The sequence below is a fragment of the Haemaphysalis longicornis genome, unplaced genomic scaffold (assembly GCF_048455015.1).
Source record: "Haemaphysalis longicornis isolate Haplotype H1 unplaced genomic scaffold, Haemaphysalis longicornis Haplotype H1 scaffold_10, whole genome shotgun sequence".
NCBI classification, from domain to species: Eukaryota; Metazoa; Arthropoda; class Arachnida; order Ixodida; family Ixodidae; genus Haemaphysalis; species Haemaphysalis longicornis.
In genome coordinates this window covers 42643205-42661222 of record NW_027526204.1, presented here as the reverse complement: position 1 = coordinate 42661222, position 18018 = coordinate 42643205, and the positions used below count along the sequence as shown (strand labels likewise).

Below are 18018 nucleotides of genomic sequence, written 5' to 3'. Positions count from 1 at the left end.
CGCTGTGCTTGTTTACCCAGCGCAAAAAGTGCTTCCTGCTCTCTAGTTTTGCGCTGTACGGTAAAAGTTTCAGGTGATTTTATTTTCTTAGTACCTATATTGACTTCGCTGACTCTTCTCCCGCCTTCAATTGGCCTTAGATTTTCCTACTAGCGTAAAGTCAGCGAAGCGTCGCATGTGCACTTGTGCAGCGCTTGTGTGGAGAGACCCGGACTCTGAGTTTGACACAGTGTACAAACTAACAAAGTAAGGAAAGGCACATTCTTTCATTCACAAAGGTGTTGTGGCTTAGTTTCAATTGAGCGAGCGAATAGCGACGACCCGTCGGCGGCCGGCGGACGAAACGCTGGGCCGACTGACTCCATCGGTAGGTAGGCTGGTCGGCGAACCGTGCAGTAGCGCAGCCATTTTCCAGCTCATCTCCTGCTGACGTCACACGAAAACGCCACAGGAAATGGGCGAGCGTAAATAGAGGAGGACAGCATTTTCGAATTGATTTTTCTACTAAATAAATTCGCGTAAACGCGGCCAGAGTGGTCGAAACAATGCCTACGGACTCCGAACTACCATTTGCGCTAGTAATCCCGCTATGTTTACAAATCACTTCAGTGTCCCTTTAACAGGACTTTTGATAACACACTTCCTAAACTATATTGGAAAGGAGTAGTGCGGCTGAGGGAATGCAAGCGCCATATATATTTGTTTATTTGGCACCAGCACGACAAGATGTTGAAGTCTATCTTGGTGGGATGACTCCCGTAAGTAAACTCCTTTTCGAAGCAGGTCAATGAGCAGAACGCTTAGGCATTGCTCCCTTCTATGTGAAGAAATAAACTGGGTACATTTTGTGTAAATTTCGGCGTCTGTACTTTCTTAACACCAGAAACAACCAAGAGCTCATCAAATCGAATGGCTTTGAGGCGCAATATGCACATATGCAATCGGTAACCCGAAGAACCTGCCAACACGCCAAAACGACATCAGGCTTACCACAAAAAGTGGCACCCAGCAAGCAATCCGCAGCGTTATGAACAGTACACAATCATCTAACCATCTTCACAAACACGACACCAAGAAACTCGGGAATGAGTGACCAGTTTCGACACCACTGTACTCACAACTGGGCTTAACATCTAATGATCCGAACATCGAAATACCTAGGCTGTTACCATGCAGTCATACATATGGCATTGTGGTCCCTAAGTGCGACTCTGAGCTAACTGGAATAAAAAAACTAACGCTGGTTCACAATTTGGTAGCAGTTCTTATTGTTGGTATTGAAACAAACGCCGCTAACAAAGATGATACCGAACACAACAGACTACCTAAGAATGTATAAATACCACATTGTTGATGTACACGTATGCAGGCCACAGAGACAAACCATGGCCCACGAGGCATAAATGTCTGGACTGAAGACAACAAACTAGCGACGATGAAATTCACTAAATCATACTCGAAAGATCAATCCGCAGTTTACAAGGCCATAGCAAGTTATTGAGAAGTTGATAAGTCCCGGTTATACACTGTGAAGAGCGTTTCCAGTAAAATCTCGGTCGGTTTCTCTGGCACAACTGTGTTAAAAGGCGCTGCACACTTCGTTTTGAATACAGTCCGGGATGTTAGGAAGAAAGAAAAAAAAAGGATGGATAGAGAAAGACAGAGAGAGAAAGAGTGGGGGAAGGGAGGGAGTAAGAGAGGGAGAGAGACAATTTGTTCACCTAGGAGTAGAGATTTTGGACTCTCTGTGGTGTGAGTCCGCCAGGAGATTGTGATTCTGCGCAACGCCTTCGGCCATCTGGGAAAGGCGCAGCTGTATTAGGTTAACGGAAGGAGCGTTACAAAAGCTAACCTCAGTCTTTCAGAAAAAAATCCAGTAAATGAATTTATAGATGTTTGGCAAACATAACCACGAGAAGAAGAATCTTCTCTAGCATAGGGCGACAGACCTACTTTGTTACTTATCCAGTAATACAGCTTGTATTCCGGCTCGCTCGTCTGTAGTGCTGAGACCTCCTTAACACACCGCCGGTGCCAGAATCGCGTTCGTTCTTCCAGCAGAAGCAGTTCACGAGCCATGCGCTCTTGTCCAAACTCCCGAACCCTCTGGTCAAAGCGGCGCTTGAAGTGCTCGTACAGCTGGACGTCTGCCGAATTCAGGGCCCGGAAGTCATCTGCGAGTTCTGGGCTGAGGGTGTGCCGGTATCTTTTCTGTTTGAAGCAAAACAGCATTGCCGTACTTAGTGCATCCTAGGCGAGGTAAAGACCAGCTCGTTCTCTATGTTAATTAACGTACTGTACGTAGCAAAATCAACAGTCGCGGATGACGCTCAGGCAGTTCTCACGAAACTTAGATGATAGCCAAAGGCTGAAGATCCAGTCGTGGTAGACAACTGATATTCAGTGAGCCGTAATTGTAGGCCAGATTGCGTATGGAAATCCAGTTATGGTGGCACGATCAAAAACACTATTATCAACAGTGTAATGTACAAGATTTATCGCTATACGGTCAGTATGTGTGCTACCGTTGTACGGCGACGGCCTACAATTAAAACCCGATGTCTCAGTAAATCGGGAATAAATCTTGTTGGTATGTAAGCTCCAACGCATCCCTAATCAGATGACATGCCAGCCGGTCACACCGGCATACTAACATATAGAAGCACAGAGCTTGTTTAATAAAATATTTTCCGAAATTGGCGTCCGCTCTGGGTTATCCCCTGTGCAGCTGTCACATTTTATGCCTAAGTTAACATAAGATAAAATAAGATATATAGAAACTAGATAAGATAAGATAAATAGTTGTCCGTGATTTTATACCATCAGTTGTTAGCATACGCTTGGACGCAATGTCCACGTAAGCACGAGAAAAAGATTGTTTTCATGCCCTTTTACCTTCATAACGGAAGAAACCCCAGCATGCCTCTCGATACCCTTCGACGTCTCGAACACACCCGTGCACCGACTATGCCCTCGAAGCCAGCACTCGCGCCGATGAAGACGGTAAGCTTGCCCGTTCCTACCTCGCTGCTCAATGCAGCCAGAAGGACCACTATGATGAACGTCACCGCGTCGGGCACGGTGTCCGCTGGTCGCGTGGGACTCTATTAAAAGCCTATTTTTTCCTATGCCGCCTTGTACAGGGGGCTCCGTCAAGTAACGGACGTTAAGAATAAGATCACCCCCGTCGTCTCTTCCAGCTATGAATCAACTCTTCAAAGTGAAATGGTCCACGTCGTTCGCCTAAAACTGCACTACCGACCTGACACGGCTCCATTGCCCCAGCATCACAGCATTGAGTCGCTGCGCTTCCTGTGGGGATATATACGCCACAGGACGCCGCTTACCCGAAAAAATAGATCACTGATCAGTGTCGAGACACCCCATGCGAGGGGTGCAATCCCCCAATTTCACAAGGTTGTGTGGGACGGCATCAGTACTAGCCTGCAGCGGAGGAGTATAAAGGTGCTCCGTCGGACTAGCGCGTGCTCAATCCGAACGATCTAGCTGCCCTGCCTGTGTCTCAGTGGTAAATAATTTGTAAATAGACTAGTCTCTGTGCATAACCAGTAAATAGGTCTTGTGTGGAGGAGCTGCGAGGTACGTATGATCATGTACCGAAGCTTCGCCCTCTCTCGGCTCCTGAAGCGATCCCGCCAAGCTTCTTAGATCCCACCGGACCGCCCTATCCCGTTGAGTCATAAACGTGACCATGCCAACCGCCGTTTCCTCAGCCAATGACCCGCCGAGGCCAGGTGACGTTACCAGCCGTTATCTAAAGAGGCGGCGACGCCGATCCCCTACCCAGTTCCCTGGAATCGCCAGGCATCACTGTTCTGAAGCCGCTGCTCACCAAACCCTCCATCTTCATCTACGGTGGCAAGAACTGTTCAACTACTCATTATCATCTCAATCGTGTCTTCACAGCACCCACATCATTGAGGGAGAAGAAGCTGCGTACGCAACGGAGCCAGCCCGGCGTCCATTATGGCCGACTGTAAATGGGTCGTCCTATCTTGTAGGCGATCTAGAGGTCGTCCGAAAAGAAGGAGAGCCACGGCTTTCCTGTTACTACGTGGGAGCGGCTCGAAACGAAAAAGATCAACCTCCGGTTAATGTCCCAACGTAGTCCCTCAGGACCTCAATAAAACTTCTTTGTCTGCTTGTCTGTCTGCCTCATCTTGTAAATATATCACTTCTTCAAGAATGGTTTCATGTGTTCTCCCGCAACGTACCAATATTTTCATTGCAATTGAATAAAGCTTCAGCTCCTTCACCGACAGCTGTTTTCTCCCAAAAACACTTTAGAAAGATTTCTTCGTTGAACCATTTCGTCTTATTAGGTTATGTTCATTTCAATGGTATTTTTTATGAATGGCCTTATTCAGCACCTAATAGACTTGCGAGTTATCTGCCTTCTTCCCCCGACAGGAGAAAGCACTGAACACAGCAAAGGCGAACGAATATTATAAAACCATCTTTGGCCAGCCGTGTTTCAGTAGAGCGTTCCTGCGGGAGGATGGCAGATCTAACAGCATGATGCTGTTGTGAAGTGAGACGTCCTGGTGTGCTGCTTTTGTGTGCTACTGCATGTACACCCCGACCTTCACAGCAGGGGCGTAACGATGGGAGGAATATAAGGCTTCAGAACACCCCTCCCCCCTGACGTTTTGTCGTGCTGTCAATCTCGGTGACCTGCGCTGGAAACAATCGTACGATTTTGTCAGAACCCCAGAAACCCTGTCTGGAAAGCGCACATACTTCTTGGTGACCCGTTTCCTTCCTGACATGCTTAACTCCTATGCAAGGCCTTGACCCATGAGCGTGTCCTCAGAATCTATGGTTGGTGCCTTCCTGCGAAAAGCTACTAAGCATCCATGTATTTCCCAATTATCCGGCTGCATAGCAAATATGCGTTAATAAAGCGTTGTCAGTGGTGGTTTTCTGAGCCTGTTCTAATGACTTTACCTTGCCTTGGTTGCCTCATTGTTGGCACAATCTGCTGAACACAGCTGCTCTCTCAATAACCATCGAGGCACTTTTCATCTTTGTTCTTTGAAGAATTGCTCTTCCACAGGCACTGCACTTTTACGAACGGAACTTCATACTAACCAAAGGTTTACGTATCAAATCAACCACATCTGCAAAGCAATTTCAATTAGCATATGCACACTTTACACGCGCGAAACATTTGGCATTCATAAAAACAGCGTGCGTACGCTGTTTATTAACTTATAGCAGTATTTCGCGCCGTAAATATATCACTGATAGAATAGATTCTAGTTTGACAGCTCTTATTGACAAGCTCTGTCAGGAAGACGAATTCAAAATAAACAAACTCGTCATACAATCTCATCCTTGTGCTACAGCAGGACCATAAACCTGCGCTTATTTTATATGCCAACATTAATTTAGGCAAAGGGTAACATTAAAGAAGCGTAAAACAGTCAACTAAAGTAAAATAAATATTTTAACCACAGACCATAAATAAGCCACTAGTTGCGACACCGTGCCCATTGTTGTAACGGATGCAACTGATGCGGTAAGATGCACTACATGAAAAAAATGAAAGAAAAGTCCCCACAATGAGTCAGTATTCTAGCAAAAGAGTAATAAAACTGTCTGGAAGATGTGAATAAATGACAAAGTACGACTTACGAATGACACTTCAATCGGAAAGCTGACGCCTGGTAAATACTTTTGTTCACCGAAGACCACGCAATGTCTCCTGAATATAAAACCTTCATTTCGCTCTGCGACGTTCTTAATGTTATTTGGTGGTGTTGAAGAAGGACGTGGGTGTTGACACTAGCTTTTTTTTTATTTTTTGGTTTAGATCAATTATGTATGGCACGTGCAGTGGAATTTTTATGACATAATGAAATATAAAGTTGATTCAGTATTTTGGCCGTTTTCGTTTAACAGCGAAGCTCTTGACCAAATCGTTTGTATGTGGTGTCAGTGGTTAAAAATACAAATAAACTGCTGATGTGCCGTTCACTCGTGTCTTGACGGCACCTTCCTCAAGCTACAAATACCCACTTACGGAGACTGGCCAATATTGATAACACCTAAAGCGTTCGCCGCGTGCCTCGAGCGCATGGCCTAAACATTGGCCTCAAAAAGACTCCAGCATTCCCCGTATTGTGGCCACACTTGCTCGAAACGAGAAAGACACGACGTAGCGTATGCCCCTCATTCGTTCGTCCTTGTGTCGTTGTGCGCGTGTGCTCTGTGCCATAGAACAGCCACGACTTGATTGTCGAAGTTGCTGTAGGTGTTCAGTAACGCCACATGGCCCGGTGGCGGATAGTTCGCACGGCCTAGAAAGAGGTTGCGCTTCGAGAGGCTTGGTGTGCAAATAATACACTAGAGACGACAAGACGCGCTTGCAGAGTGCTGTACGAAAACTTCCACTAAAACGACGAGCTCTCTCTCGCCTTGTTCGACATACGGTTTTCAAAATTTCAAGCAGCCGACGTTCACCACCAGGCCACAACGATACTAAAACCCAACTTTGTGTCCATCAATGATCGGCTAAACAGATTCGCCATTCAAGTCTTGCGCCTGAGTGCAAGCCTTCGTGAAGTTTTTTACGTGAGCTGATATGTTTCACGCTCGTACATAGTCCAGAATAATGGGGCGATATAGTTACCTTTGTGTTCCCAAAGGTGTAATGCAGGGAAAAATAAACAATCTTTACTTCCTTTTTTCTTTATATGGAGCTTCAACTTCGCGTCTACCGACTATACCAGAAAACATGATATTTTGATAAGAAATTGGAAAGCGTATCGATAGAATAACGGTTTCGAAATAGAAAACGAACAAAACAGCGCCAAAATACCTTCAGGCACTGCTTTTCTATCTCTCCTGCCAACGATGCAAGGTGCTCAAAATACACTTTAAAAAAACAGTTTTAAAGTTTCTTGCAGCAGTTGGTGTATCTCAAAATGATGAAGCCATATTGTACTCCATATTCTCACTCGCCCATGACCTTTCAGGTCTGTCACCTGTGATGTCGTGCAGATAAGACGTCCTACTGGCTGCGCGTAGAACCGTTTGTGCAGCGCATTTGATGAAAGAATTGATTCTTATGCGCAATGTACCACAAGCTTTACCTAGTCTAGCTTATTACTTAAACTCTTATTACCAGATGTCTAATACAGAGTTACCCCACGAGAAGAGTGAGGAAAGTTTTTTATATATATTTGCTAACTACGTTTCAGCGAGTTTCTGCTCTACAACCTTGCTAAAGCAATCCTTAATAAAAGTGGCTATTCAATTCCGGCAGGTTTGTATCACGCGCATCAATACCATAAAACGAGCTACTTGGAAGTTTGATACTTTTTTACAATCCCAACATTATTACACTTTAAGAAAAAAGGTAGGAAAAGAATGCAACTTTCACTGTTCGTCCCTCGAGCTCCACAGTTTCTTCCTTAGATCAACCGGTTCATCGGAACCACAGGTACCACGTGAGGAGCAACGTTGCTCTTTACGGGCCATTTTTTCTCACTCTCCACGGCGAGGAACATTGCTGCTCAGCGGTCCCGAACAAGCGCCAGCCATCGGCGTCAACCACTTGCAACAACTACCCCCGTGTTTTGATTTTCTCGAAACAAGTGCCACATACATGAAATGAGCGAATTTTCTGCGAATAATCTTTCACCACAGACCGCTGCACGTGCCCCTTATAGCCGCGCTCATCGCATGTCGTTCGCTATACAAAGCCTCATCTGGCCACCTGGGTGTCTTGACCGCCCACAGTAATTCAAAACAACCGCCACCGGCCCTCCGCCCTGCTTGCGCTGACGTACGACTGTCCACCCGGATTAACGCGTCCATCACCCAGGGCAGTCACCGCACTCTGCGCGTGCCAATCCTCGCCCAGTTTTTGCAACCAATTGCAGTTATCCGTACTGTGTGATTACAGCTTCTAACTATAAACTAAAAAGGAGATATGTGCAAGCGCTAACGTCATATTTTAAAGCTATTCTATTTTCGAAATATAAATGCCCAGTCTTGTAAACATGAATAAGAGATAAACCTCACTTCAGCGTCGGCATCTGACAATCGACGGGTGTATATAAATGAGGTGCACCGTAGTCGAATGTACAATTACGGTCTCGCGTTTTTAGTGTGTGTCAGTTTGGATCGTTTCTGCTGTGGTATGTTTTTGACATGGTGGTTATGTTTCATTCGGGTGAGTGGTGCGTCTGTATGTGTACCTAGCAGAAAGCGGTTGGGCTAGTCTTGTAATATTTTCTTTTCGTTTTTGTGCCACTAGAAAAAATAAAATTTGAAGCAAGAATAATGGACCTTCAATGAACCTCTGGTGTTAAACAACAACAGCTTCGTTAAGCGAAGCAAAGAAAACACTGGCGCTTGCCCTTGTTTTCCGCTTCCTGTGTCTGCTTTGTTGCGCTAAACGGAGTTATGAAGGAGTATCAACTAGATGGTACCCATACCTTGTTAAGTGAAACAATCAATTGACAGCAGGGTCTATGAACGATCGGTTTTTTTCAAGAACCACAAGTGAGTTTTCACCACAAATGAACTCTGCCGACAGCATGGTGCAACAATACATTCTTACGCTATGGCTGACAGTGATCCTTTTAGTGCTCAAAAATGCCGCTTGAAGTATTAAAACTAGCATGCTCGAACACTTTATGTAGGCGGTATTCACTATACGCGCAGCCTCCCAGCTATGAGATATACATAATCACAAGAAAAAGAGCCTCCCACTGAGAGCGCTTGTATACCGGCGGCCATTTTGGCTGAACGAAGAAACGGTGCTCTCTCCGCTAAAATAGCGACGTAGCTCCCTCTATAGCAGAACTAGTGATACGTCACCGTCGGTTTAGGAAGAATATACCATACCCTTTTTTGGAGTGTATTAGCAAGGGATATGCTTGTCCTTCCCACCGAACAACATTCCTCACAGCCCTCAAAATTTGTGTGGAGGTTGCACGCATAGACGATGTGAATCTCCTATAAAATCTGCAAAATTAAAAAGCGCCGAAACGCGACGCGTTTTTTGCATTGTGCCAGTCAATGGCTCCCTGGGCCAGTTTTGGCGGTCTGCTTCCCGTGTTCCCCTTCACTTGATTTTAAGTTATTTACATAGCACGAAACCATCGTTGCGGCAAGCTTTCAGTGCGGCAAGCTTTCGCACCAAATAGTTTTCACGATGAGGTAAAAGCATTCAACGCTTGCAGGGGTCTTGACGGGCAAAGTACGTACCTGGCGAGCGTTGAGCCTGAACAGCACCACGTCATCGAGGCTCCAGCACAGCAGGTCTCGCAACAGCACAAGTGATTCGTTCATCCTCTCAGCCACCATAACAAGGTCGAAGGTGGCGTCCAAGTGCTCAACGAAACCCCGCACAGCCGACTCGTTGCCGAATTGGGCTGGCTCCAGTCCAAGATCGAAGCTCATCTGGTTGAAGCCTAGATTCAGTTTGGTTTGCTTCCGCGTCAAAGTCTTCAGTAGACCACTCAGCGACTGGTTCCTCCGGGCCCTTTCAAGCTGCTCGAGATTCAGGCGCGTAACACGCTGGAAGCGTCAGAATATGCAATTTTAATTCTAACAATACGTACACTACTTCAGACTCCCGTCTAATATCCCCGAAAACATTTTATTCATAATAAACATGCGATAGGCTGTTTGGTTATCTTACTGAATTAGCTAGCAGCTCAGGTACCCTCAGGAGAAATAACGCCGCATAACGTGGCGCCATTACAAGTCTGACACCTTAAAACTACGCAAACAACGACCATGCTCTTCTTAAGCTATTGTGATATATCTATCGCAATACTACAGAACAAAAGTAAAAAAAGTGCGCCAAAGGGTCAATGTTTCATGTCACTTCTCAGGAAATCACCCCAAGCCTTGTACTGCCCGACATGCTTCGCGCGGAATTGTGCACGCGTCGACATATTGTAACGTCGATGCCAAAATGTTTCCTTTGTCGCTCGCCCCAACGTTACTTAAGCAGGCAGTGCGCTTTGCAGTACAGGCAGTGCGCTTTGGGTCACTACTGAAACTTCCTGTACACTGCGAACGAACGTACATGGAATGTGCATGGGTTTTGTTAACTCTGGGAAACGAACTAATGCATATGTTGCAATTCTTTCCGTCTAGAAAAAATGGCAAAATACTACCTTCATTATAGACCCCAATGCTTTCTCCTACACAAACGAGGTCATACATTAAAAGAATTACCAACCTCCACCTACTGCTATACTGTGCTATGAGTTCGCTAAGGTCCGCTATGAGTTATTTCTACCCTGCAGAAAACATTTTTCATGGTTGTATTTCCAGCACATTTAAAGAACATAACCAGACAATACGGGAATAAAACCTATGCCACATCGCGCATTTCTATAGTAGCACATACACAATTATAGAGAAATTATTCGGCAAAAGGCAGGACAACGAGTGGTTATGCCTGCACCACTAAATCTGGCGCGGCTATGCAAGGACACTTGCCCATTCAAACAGGATAAGACAGTTACATGTGGCACAGACTGTACAGTTTAATAACTCCAGGCCACGCCAGCACCATGAAAATGTACAGAAAGGAAATATCGGCCACTTTTCTAATCAGTGTAGCGAATGCGGTTACGCACCGTACTTCGCAACACTGTCGTATTTTTTTTTTTCACCAATGCACGCTTGAGACAGTGCTGAGACACAAATTCATATTTTTTGTGTGTCAGCACGACGTAGATAGTTTCAAAATAAAAAGGCTTGCGTTTTTTAAAACAATCCCGGGCCATCTCCTAAAAGGAGAAACATGGAGAGGGTTGAAGCCTGTAGTGAATAAGCGTATTCTTGGCACTTTGGCGTTTTTGCCCAGGGAGATGAAATCGTTGTGGGTAGAGGTATACAGTTTAGCTGTAAAAGTCTTGTGTCTTTGATGCACGAAGCGTTCTAGTGCGAGGCGTTGGAAAACGACTATCCCGGCGTATTCTTTTAGTAGGCGTTACGTTCTAGCGCGACGCGGTTAAAAGGCAGTGTCAAGGTGTTTACTTACCGTGACTACATGAAACGACGACGCCGACAAGAGACGTTGAAGGCCGGAGCCCCTAAGAGGCTTCGCTCCTAAAACTGGCCATTGTACCACGAACACACGTGTTGTGGCCTAACTTGTGCCGATGTCTAATTTTACGTGTATCTATTCACTTCTGTCGTGAATACATATACATTCTCCCTCCGTTTAATGGCTTTAGTTCGATGCTAACGCCTATTACCGCATTGGCTGTCCGCCTGGTTTTTTTTTTTGTGTGCTAGAAATAGAATTATCAAATACGGAGTAGCCCGAGCGCTAAGCCTTTTGCATGTTTCACTGCTCTCATTAATGGGAATATTGCGATTGCTGCCGACACTCACTGGAAAACCACAGCTAGATAGAAGGATGAAGTGGAAAATTTTAGACAGGTTGTGAATTATTCTCTTCTGATCACAACCGGCTTTGAATAGCTCTTTACTCGTCTTACGCAAGCATTGATGCATGCGGCAGTGTGCAATCACTACTGTACAGAATGGTCTTGTACTGCGGTAATAAACTACATAGTGCTATCAAGGAAAGACAGAATGACTGAACACCATAGGAAAAAAGGAATGGTGAGGAAATGAAACAAAATAAACAAATTATACATATTTGTTCCCGTATGTACCTAAAGTAGGTCCCCGTACCGTTTATACATAAGAAGAGAGAGGGCTCTTCAAGGTAACTGGTGAAACCAGCCCTGCTAGTGACAGGGCTTGCAGCCAGAGGGGGGGGGGTCGAGTACAGGTATAAGTGGAAAATATTGGACATTATGGGTAAAACAGCGAAAAGGCCAACAAGAAACGTTCTAAGCACGGAAATTTTGCTATTAAAGGTGGGAAAAAAAATAGATCTGAAAAGGAAATCGTTACGGTAAACTCTTATTCATATTCAAAGTAAACGGCGCAAATAAGGAGAAGAAGAATAAAGAGCAGTAACTAAGGCGAATTCCAGCTCCCACGTCACAGAGCTGCATAGAAGGAGCCAACAATAAAAAGTACACATGGCATTGCCTCACACAGGTGATGGTACCGGACGTACCTCGAAATCGTAGTACGAGTAGAGTGACTCGAATAGGGTGGCCGGCTCTCTCACGATGGTAATGAAGACCGGATTGGGCCTCAGCACGGCACGCATTTCGGCTTCGTTGAAGCGTGCGTGGTGGGCGAGCAGGTCGAAGGGCGGGTGGCCGGCCGCCATGGAGCGGTTGAATAGTTCCGTGAAGCCCAAGTAGTTTGACCATGAGGGTAGCACGAAACGCAGGTCGTGGCTGTCTCCGTAGCGCATCAGCAGGTTCTGCACCGCGGAGCTGGCACACTTGTGCGTCTTGAGGAAGCACACGGTGCGGCGAGGAACCAGAAGAGAGGATCCGCAGCCCTTTCGAGCCTCGGACTCGGGCTGCGTCGCCCACAGCCTGTCGCAAAGAGAGACGTGTGCAGGCTTCAGCAAAATAAAATATCACGCTCTGAAGCTACGGCGGAGGCTCCTAAGCAAGCGAACGTTTGCTTTCGGGACGTCGTGCACTACGAACGTAGCCCACATTAACGAGTATTACCTGTTGTATGCTGCCGTGCGGCAATGTCTATGGTTTATTTTAGTTGAAGCATAGCCCAACACGCTACCTGCGTACGATTATTTTAGGAAATGCCCCCTCCCTCGTGGGTATTTGTGGGCCGAGTTTTTAAAAGACGTTCATGCCGCGTCAGCAGTCCCTTTTCTCAAAATGGTAATTTCAGGCCCAAATGCTTTTGTTTAAGTACTGTCATGCCAAATATTTCTGTCTCTTCTCCTTTGCCCTTCTCTCATAGCGAGCTCCGGAACACTCATGGCTTCAAACCCACAAACTCCAAATTATTCCGCCTTGCATTTTCGCGCAAACGCTTAGAAAAATTTCTAGGGCACCTTAGCTTTTCTATGAGTTGTGAGTAGGAAAGCAATAATATTCTTTACCGAAGGTGGTGTATCACGCCTGCCCTGCAAGAAGAAAACCCGTCGCAAAAGGTCCGCGACATTGGCCCCGTGTATCGCATGCCCCGCGTCCAAATCTCCGCGTGCCAAAAGCCCTGCTGCCACGTTTCCCGAACAACAATTGTCATTTTTAGGTCCCCTAATTTTCTGCAAATAGTAAGATAATGTTCGATGACCATCTCAAGCAAACAGCGGAGGAGGGAAAATGGCATTTACGCAACGTAAAAGGGAAGAGACCCTCTTCTAAATCCCTTGATTTGCGTTAATCTCACCCTTAAGTAGCACAGCAATGGCGTGCATTGTACCCGTACCAGCGCGACTTCGGACACATTGTCTAAATAGGATGGAGTTCAAGCCCAGTGCTGCAGAAGTGGTGACCACGTGCGGAACATCGTCATGCCCGTGTCCATGGCGTAGCCCATTGGTACACAAAACCAGTTGTTACCGCGCCCGGGCCACAGCCGGGTTAGTTGAGCGTAACATTCAACCACAAACAAACTTTGCTATTGATGTTCATACCAAAAAAGAAAAATATGCGTCCTTCATACATGGCTATAAGTATTTCATGTCAGCATGTATGACCAACAATATTATTTAGCTGTAATTTCACGACATGAGCTTAAAGAGGATGAGCCAGCAACATCGGTCAAAGTACTCTGTTCTTCACTTCTCTTCACCGTCTTTACTTCGCCTTCCATATACGCCACAGAATGATTAGAAAGAGAAAAAAATAACGAAGGAAAAAAGCTTAGGGTGCCATATTGGCTCAGATTATGAGTGCTGCAACCTAACACCGGGACTTTCTGCGCGAGGCAACGTGCACGATGCAAATTTGTGCGGGCCCCAGGATAACCGGGATTCTGAAAATGGGGCACAACTAATGGGGATTCCCGCGTGGGGCAACTCAGACGGTGTTTTCAATATAATGCGCTTACGTGCACCACCTCCCCAAACAAAACTGCCGGCTGTTCTGCACGCACATTCACCGATCCGCAGCCAAACTACAGAAAACTGTGGACTTCAAGCCAGGCTGCGCTCTCGAACAGAAAGAAAAGCGGTTTACGTAAATCTGTATACCTCTACACCGCCCCCCAACGGTTTCATCATCGAGGGCAAAAACGCTCTCCGTGGGCAAAAACCCCGAGGTGCAAAGGCCTAAGACGCCAAGCACACGCGTCAAGCCGTTCAGGCATACAGCATAGAGCTCAGAATTCCTTTAAGGAAACCGTAAACCAAGCACCAAAAGCGCATTATGAATAAAAAGGCGCATGTGAACAATGGAATTTCCTTATGTGCAAACATAATCTGGTAAAGTTTGTTAGCACATTACCTTTGAAAGCTAGACAGGAACAGTGTCACTAAATTGTGCAGTTCTTGCCCAAGACGCCGAGCGCATTCGTCAGGCTAAACCAGAACTCAGCATTTGCCGCATCTTTGGAAACACGTCCAAGTTTATCTTGCGTTATCTTTGATTCGCATTTGGAACGACGTCAATCGCGCGCAGCCGCACTGCAGGAAGGACTAGCTAAGCCTATCCCAGTTGGCCGACCAAAACGCATAAACAACAAAATGGCGGCGCCTATGAACCATCGCAGTGTAGATAAATGTCATTTAATGTGAACTGGCCAATAATCATGGCGGCGACACAAAACAATAAGAGAAAAGAGCGCCGATTTTATGTACTCATATCTAGTGACACTAGCAGAGCACAAGCGACCATTTCATAGCCTCTTCCGTCACCATTTGTAGTGGATTACAACAGCTTTCCTGGACGTCTGCTTTCGCAGGGCCAGATGGCGGCCAGTTATTTTTTTCATCAATGGTACATTTTTTTCCAGTTCCTTTCTCCTAATTAAAGTTCGCCTTTTAAGCCTCTCAATGTTCACCCCTTACTTTATTGGATAGCGGACGCATGGACTCCCCGAACAGCAATCCGCGAGTATAGAATACCAAAACTGTTGCCACACCCGTGATGCGCGCAGAGCCTGGGCGCAGTAAGCCTTAGCAACAGCTTCAAAAGAAGGCACACCGGACTACGAGTGCTTGGAAAGATGGAGTTTATTTACTCCCTTAATTTCCCTTTAAATCGCTTCTGCTGGGTGCACCTGAATAAGGCATGGGCGGAGGTACGATGCTCGGCAGGAGGCGTACTGCAACATGGTCATCTCACCATCATCCTCCCTTTCCCTTTTCTCCTTTACTATACCTAAGAAGCCTGCCCAACTGCCCTTGTTAGGCCTATGTTTGCTCTAACGTAGACGTTCAGGCTAACGACGTTGCAACGAACGTCAACCTCATTGTACGTGAAATCACGATTACAGATTTAAGACGTCGCACATCACAGCATAACGTTAAACCTAACGTCAGGCCGGAAGATTCCGACGCTGCTCAGTATCCAATCGAAAGCCTCGCTCCATTTTTTCGTATTGTGTTCACAGTCACAGTACGCGCCGTGGCCAATGCGAACTTTATGCCCCCGCACACCCCCATTCGCCGCCCATGGGGCACTCCTTTTATTTCTGTATCTTTTCTGACGCAGGGACTATGGAACTCGTCGTTGCCAGCAGGAGCTTGCGTTACTAGGATACAAGTTAAGACCGGCAAAAGCTTATGTAGCGTATCCCTCCACTGAAGCCACGGGACCGGATGTGAACGTGAGCGCGTATTTAAAAGAAGATTAGGCTTCATGTTTAAGGCGACTTCCATTCTCGTTCATCAGTTGTATCACCGTGGTTGTATCTGAGTGTAGCTGGCAGCCCATGTCGACGCCGGCTTTTTTGCGTAATGGGCCGTTTATTCTTGCTGCATGAAAGTGCGTGAATTATTCAAAATGAGCCGTTGCTGAAGCTACGAAGCTATCGTTTCAACGCCAGCTGGTTGCATGACAAATATTCCGCGCCAAGTAAGCATAGAGACTTCCAGAATACCTCCTGTTTCTTGTCTTTCCTAAAATTGACCACTTGCAGGAACCAAAGCACTAGCAGATATTTAATGGTGTAATTTTCTATTATCTTTTAAAAGCTCGTTCAATAAATTTATACTCAGTTACTCACTCGAACGAAATTCACACAGCTAGAACTATATCAGTTGCTGCAGACTTTACGAGGAGATAGAAAACAAAAGCTCCCTACCTCAGAAACGGCAGCAGCAGCAGTAAGCCGGAGAGAAGGAGCAGAACGAATCCTTTTCTCGTGTGGAGGCCACCCACCAGACCCATTGCACGTCCTGCGAACAGACTAGAAAAAAGAATATATTTTGCGGGCAAGAGCCGTACGGCCGGCAGCAACTATTACAAAGCAGCTGATCTTGTTTATTCCTTTTGCGCCCTAGTTTTCACGCTCAGAAAATCGACCACGCTGGAACTTACTGAAACAACTGCAGAAAGTAACATTTTGTACGCAGCAATTACTTCATTTTTATATGAACACTACGCACTTTTTTGCAGAAATATAAATATTTTGTTGTAATATTGCTTTTTAGATTTACTCACCCTACATTCCAGTATGATAGTTACCGCGGCTGCAAAACCTGGGAGACTGATATTCTAAACGCAACACCACGCATACAGCAAGCATTTGCCCAGAATATCAGCTATCCGGCGATTCATTGCACGACATTCAATAACCTGGAGTAAACACTTCTGAAATAACTGCGATGAGCCGGAAAACTGCAGCTGTTCTTGCTTTTTGTCTTTTTCTCACGTTTTATCTGAACCTCCGTCCAGTCGCTACTTCGCAGGTTCCCCGTGCTGAAACTCTCTTTCCAGGCGATGGATAAAGTAAAGTTGGAAACTTTGTACTCATCTTGCCAAGCATGCCAGGAAATCCATTTTTTTCAATTTGACAACCCCTCAGTATACAGCAATAACGGTATTTCGCGGTGATTTACCAAGTGGTGACGGTTCTTGACTGCTCGAACAACTTGCTCATCACAAACAACAAGCAAAACGTGAAACTTAAAAGGGCTAAAGCTAGTGTTCAAGCGATTGAATACATTCCCAGGCTGACAGGCTTGAACAACAGTCCTTGTGCCTTTGGGTGCGCGTCAGTAAAGGCAGTACATCCTGGTGAAGTTCAGCAACAAGGTAATATTACAGAAAACAAAAAAAGGCAGGGAATAATTTCTTAACCAAATTATATATGCAACTCGATATTATGTATTTTCACGTGGCCAGGGATGAGGAAGGTTTTTTCAAAGAACAAAAGTTTAGTTGAACCAACTTCTTCTCCGTAAGAAAGCAAGGAATACACAACCGGTGAATACACCAGAGTACACCAACAGCGGTCAACAACGTGACCTGCAGAGATGATTGTCGGCAAATCGATGGCGCGGGTTCTATCTTTCCGTCTGATTGTTTCTGGAACATTAGAACTACAACGAGAAAACTGGAGACCAAATAGGATTAGTTCAATCCAGTGATGATAGGTCAAAACACTCTTTTTTTTGGAAATAAGAGAGCCGGTGCGGCATACAAAAGAAAGACAATGAAACACGCGCTTCGCTTGGGAAACAGAAAGAGAGCCGGGCGCTACCATACGCTGACAACAAAACACGTAAGTAAACAAAATAGAAGGAGATGTTCGCGGCATTATGCCCTGAAAGCAGCTATGCGAAGAATACAAAATCGTACTACATTCTCAGTCGTTATTGCATCAAAACCACTACCAACGCCAACCATTGGGAATCGAAGAGAGTATTTGCTTATGTTGCATGAAAATGAAAGAGGCCGTTAGCAGCGTGTTTACTGAAAATGCTATCAGCTGGTTATTAAACTTGTTGTATAGATTGCTCAATAAAATGCTCTAAATTTTCTTAATGTTTATGTAGAAAATTTTCGATGAGCTATTTATTTAAAATGTCACACAAATTATAAATAAAACATTATTGGCGATCAATTAGCAGCCATTACGGAGTTGCAGTCGCGTTTCTTAAAATTTTAATATATTTGATTTATACACTTCAAATGAATCCCTTAATAACCCGAGTCGGCCAAATTT

The 18018-nt window shown here is 45.5% G+C and overlaps 1 protein-coding gene across 1 annotated transcript in view; it reads right to left on the bottom strand.

The window, feature by feature from the left end:
* LOC144158410 (galactosylceramide sulfotransferase-like) overlaps positions 1-16272 on the bottom strand; it is a 32223-nt gene extending 15951 nt beyond the window's left edge. The window contains exons 1-4 of the mRNA XM_077689284.1: positions 16153-16272; positions 12095-12467; positions 9244-9555; positions 1954-2211 (exon numbers count right to left, since the gene is read on the bottom strand). Of these exons, the coding sequence (XP_077545410.1) occupies positions 1954-2211; positions 9244-9555; positions 12095-12467; positions 16153-16238 (1029 nt within the window). The 5' untranslated portion in view covers positions 16239-16272. The remainder of the gene's footprint in view (positions 1-1953; positions 2212-9243; positions 9556-12094; positions 12468-16152) is intronic.
* Positions 16273-18018: the final 1746 nt, after the last annotated feature.